At 40.0% G+C, this 3,129-nt stretch overlaps 1 protein-coding gene across 2 annotated transcripts in view; it reads right to left on the bottom strand.

Moving 5' to 3' along the window:
* The window catches only part of TMEM241 (transmembrane protein 241), a 93,104-nt gene that overhangs the window by 51,803 nt on the left and 38,172 nt on the right, over positions 1-3,129 (bottom strand). For both annotated transcript variants that reach the window (XM_019526267.1, XM_019526260.1), the window contains exons 7-8: positions 1,806-1,857; positions 599-647 (exon numbers count right to left, since the gene is read on the bottom strand). In XM_019526267.1, coding sequence (XP_019381812.1) covers positions 599-647; positions 1,806-1,857 — 101 coding nt within the window. The remainder of the gene's footprint in view (positions 1-598; positions 648-1,805; positions 1,858-3,129) is intronic.

A 3,129-nucleotide genomic window follows, 5' to 3' on the forward strand; every position in this document is an offset into this window, starting at 1 on the left:
ATCTACACAGGTCCCTTCCGACCCTAGAAACTATGAAACCACCTCCAACACGTGTCCCATGCTCTTGTAGCTCCAGCTGTCCTGAGCTCGTCTCTGCCTAAAAACCACTGTTTCTTTGTTATTACCGCACGTGCAATTGTATACCACACTCTCCTGTCTAACAGCATGATATTGATATCCTGAGCATTGGCCTGAACCCACAGGGCAACATTTTAAAGAAAAATCACTGTGTATGTAAAGCTTGGACCACAAGCTATTCTTAATTTTTTCCCCAAGGAAGATCTGCTAGTAAGAAAAGTATCAAAACCCCACAAAAACAATCACTGTTTATCAAAATTGTATGTGCTTTTTCTGGTTCAAAATTAACTGCCTACCACATCTAATTTACTGTATTGTTTTCAAATTAAAAACCTTGAGAGGAAAAAACAACTTTCCTATTTTTTACTGGGCAATACAGGATCTTTTAATTTTCACAGCATTTCCTTTTCCCTACTACCATGACTCCTACATTTATATATCTGCACAATAAGGCATCATTCACTTGGATGAATTTATTTTCTAAGATGAAGTTTGTTGAGGGAACAAGAGACCAACTTACCAACACATATCAAGTGTATCAGAGCCCAGAAATAGCCATTTGGATCAAACTGCAAAAGAAAACTAAATAAATGCATGTGCATGTAAACAAACCTAACACAAATATTTCCCTGTATTAGATTTCAGAAACTACCTGTAATGAAAACTGTACTGCACACAGCAACCTGCTAGGAAAAGCAAAATGTTTCTCAGTTGGTCTACCACAGAGCCCTAGCTAGCTACCACTTGCTCGGCCTATATCTTTATATTCCACAGACCAGATGTTCAGCAGATGTAAATCAGAGCTCCACTGACTTCAGTGGAATTACACTGATGTAAACACTGAAAATCTGGGTCCCTATCTTCACACTCTGCTTTCAAAACTTTGCACTGCACTTCTTGAGAAACCAGATCTTCCTTAATTGGCACAGTTGACAGGGATCACTGCATGCAGAAGCTGTGAACTCCCTCCCTGCCACCCCAACAGCAATTGATCATTCAGGATCCTCAAGATTCCTGGCTTCTGTGAATTCCTAATAAGAGAAATCACATTTCGTGATCAAACATAAAAAAACCAGTGTAGAATACAGCTGTGCCTCATATGTATATCTTGTGTTATGGTTGCTAAATAAGTACATTCAGTATGTACACACCATAAATACAGAAAAGGGTGATAAATGTGCAGTAAAATGACTTAATGTAAAGTATTGTGAGCTGTTTGGAGCAGGGAACATCTTAGGAGTTTACACACCAGTTGCCTTTCAGAATGGTCCTGGTCCATTACTATCCATTATACCTATATAATGTATAATTAGGGACCTACCTAATTTGAGGCAGCTGCCCACCAATTTTGCAGGAAGAACACAGGTCCCAGCAACCATTGTGTTGTACTATCTGTACTGCTTCTATAGCATATATCAGTACTGCCCACACATACTGACTTGGCACATACCAGTCCCAGAAATGAGGCAGTGAAACTGTCTTGAGGGTGCCTCCCCATCCCCACTTTTGAGATCTGTCTCTATTGTGTCTGAGAGTGATGGTAGGGTGCAGTACCGATATATGGTATAGAAGCAGTATGGAAAGTACAACACAGATTTTTATAATACTTCCAACAATCAGTTATATATTTTCCTAGAACACAGGTAGAAGCTGCACAATTATGTCCCCCATTTGCAAATAATACTGCCAAATATCAAGATCAAAGATAATTTACAAAACAGACCTACCTGTGTGTCACACAAAGGAAGGCACCCTGCGGCTATGAGGAGGAACAGTACACTGTGGGGAAGAAAACAGAAACCTGCAGTTTATTATCCAGTGCTGTGTTTCCAGATGAGTTTGGCAGTTTCCACTCAAACTTACATTGATTTCACTTCATTTTGACATAGAACATCATCTTTTCCTGGAAAATGAAGTTTGGTTTTTTTTACCAGTTCCCTTTTGTATTTAAATAGAAAAATTTCATGTGGATAAAATAATTTTGGTGTAAAATGTACCTTACTTAATGTCATGGACAAGCTTTGTCTCAAACATGAAATGTTGCTCTAGGTTCTCATTTAACATCTGGCTCACGGGGGCCACTCAAAGAGGAACAAATTCTGATTAAATGGTTGGCAGAGTTATTCTTGTTGAAGGAAGTTGCCTGCAGGCACAAATGCTGCAGAGATGACTGCTGTCTCAGCCATTTCCCAACCCCAGCACAGAGACCGTAATAGGATTGGGAGGTGGTAATAAGACAGATGATTGCACTAATACTTCACTGCTCTTTTTCAAACCAATGGTGAGACAGCTGCAAGTTCAGAGAGCTGCGACCTGCTCTTTGACAGCACCCTTGTCTCTTGAGCCTAGCATAGTTTAGATGCAGGGGAGAATTCAGCCTACTGTTTAATTGTTGTAACTTTTATCCTACCTTATCTATTCACTTCTTTACAGGGTGCCCTCACCCCTTGAGTTTGTTCAATGCAGAATGGAAACTCTTTGGCCCTGAAACCATGTTTGTTTTTATTTCTGTAATGCACCATGGTAGCTTTGGAAGCTTGTAACAATATTAACAGGGAAGAATATTTCCTTTTGCAAAAAAAGAAAAGAAAAAATTAAGAGGGGGGGATTGGCAAAACCACAAGAAACACTTAAGCACTTTTGATTGAGGTAACCTGGGGATCAAAACCCAAGTATGACAAATAAGTTTACTGAAAAAGAAGAAAAACAAGAAATCAAACAAAAAAGTCACCAAATTCCACAGGCCCATTGGGATAGCATGCCAATTTCTGTACTTAGTGACTTAAGGGAATAAGGCAATTAGCATCACATCTAGCTGCCCATACCCAGTCTAAATGACAAGATATCCATTTACAGCTAAGGGGCATTTATACATGTGCTCTGGGTGGGCGTGGTCAAAGGAGCTTTAAAGTGTCCCCACCACTGTTTTTCAGCACAGGGACTTAGATACACATGACACTGGAAACTGCTGGAGTGCAGTAATTACCATGCTCCAGAAGACTTGATTAATCAATCAGGAGTTCGCCCAGGAACTGGCTGAGGCCACATGCT

This window comes from Gavialis gangeticus, unplaced genomic scaffold, assembly GCF_001723915.1.
Source record: "Gavialis gangeticus isolate Ggan-Ray unplaced genomic scaffold, GavGan_comp1, whole genome shotgun sequence".
Classification (NCBI taxonomy): Eukaryota; Metazoa; Chordata; order Crocodylia; family Gavialidae; genus Gavialis; species Gavialis gangeticus.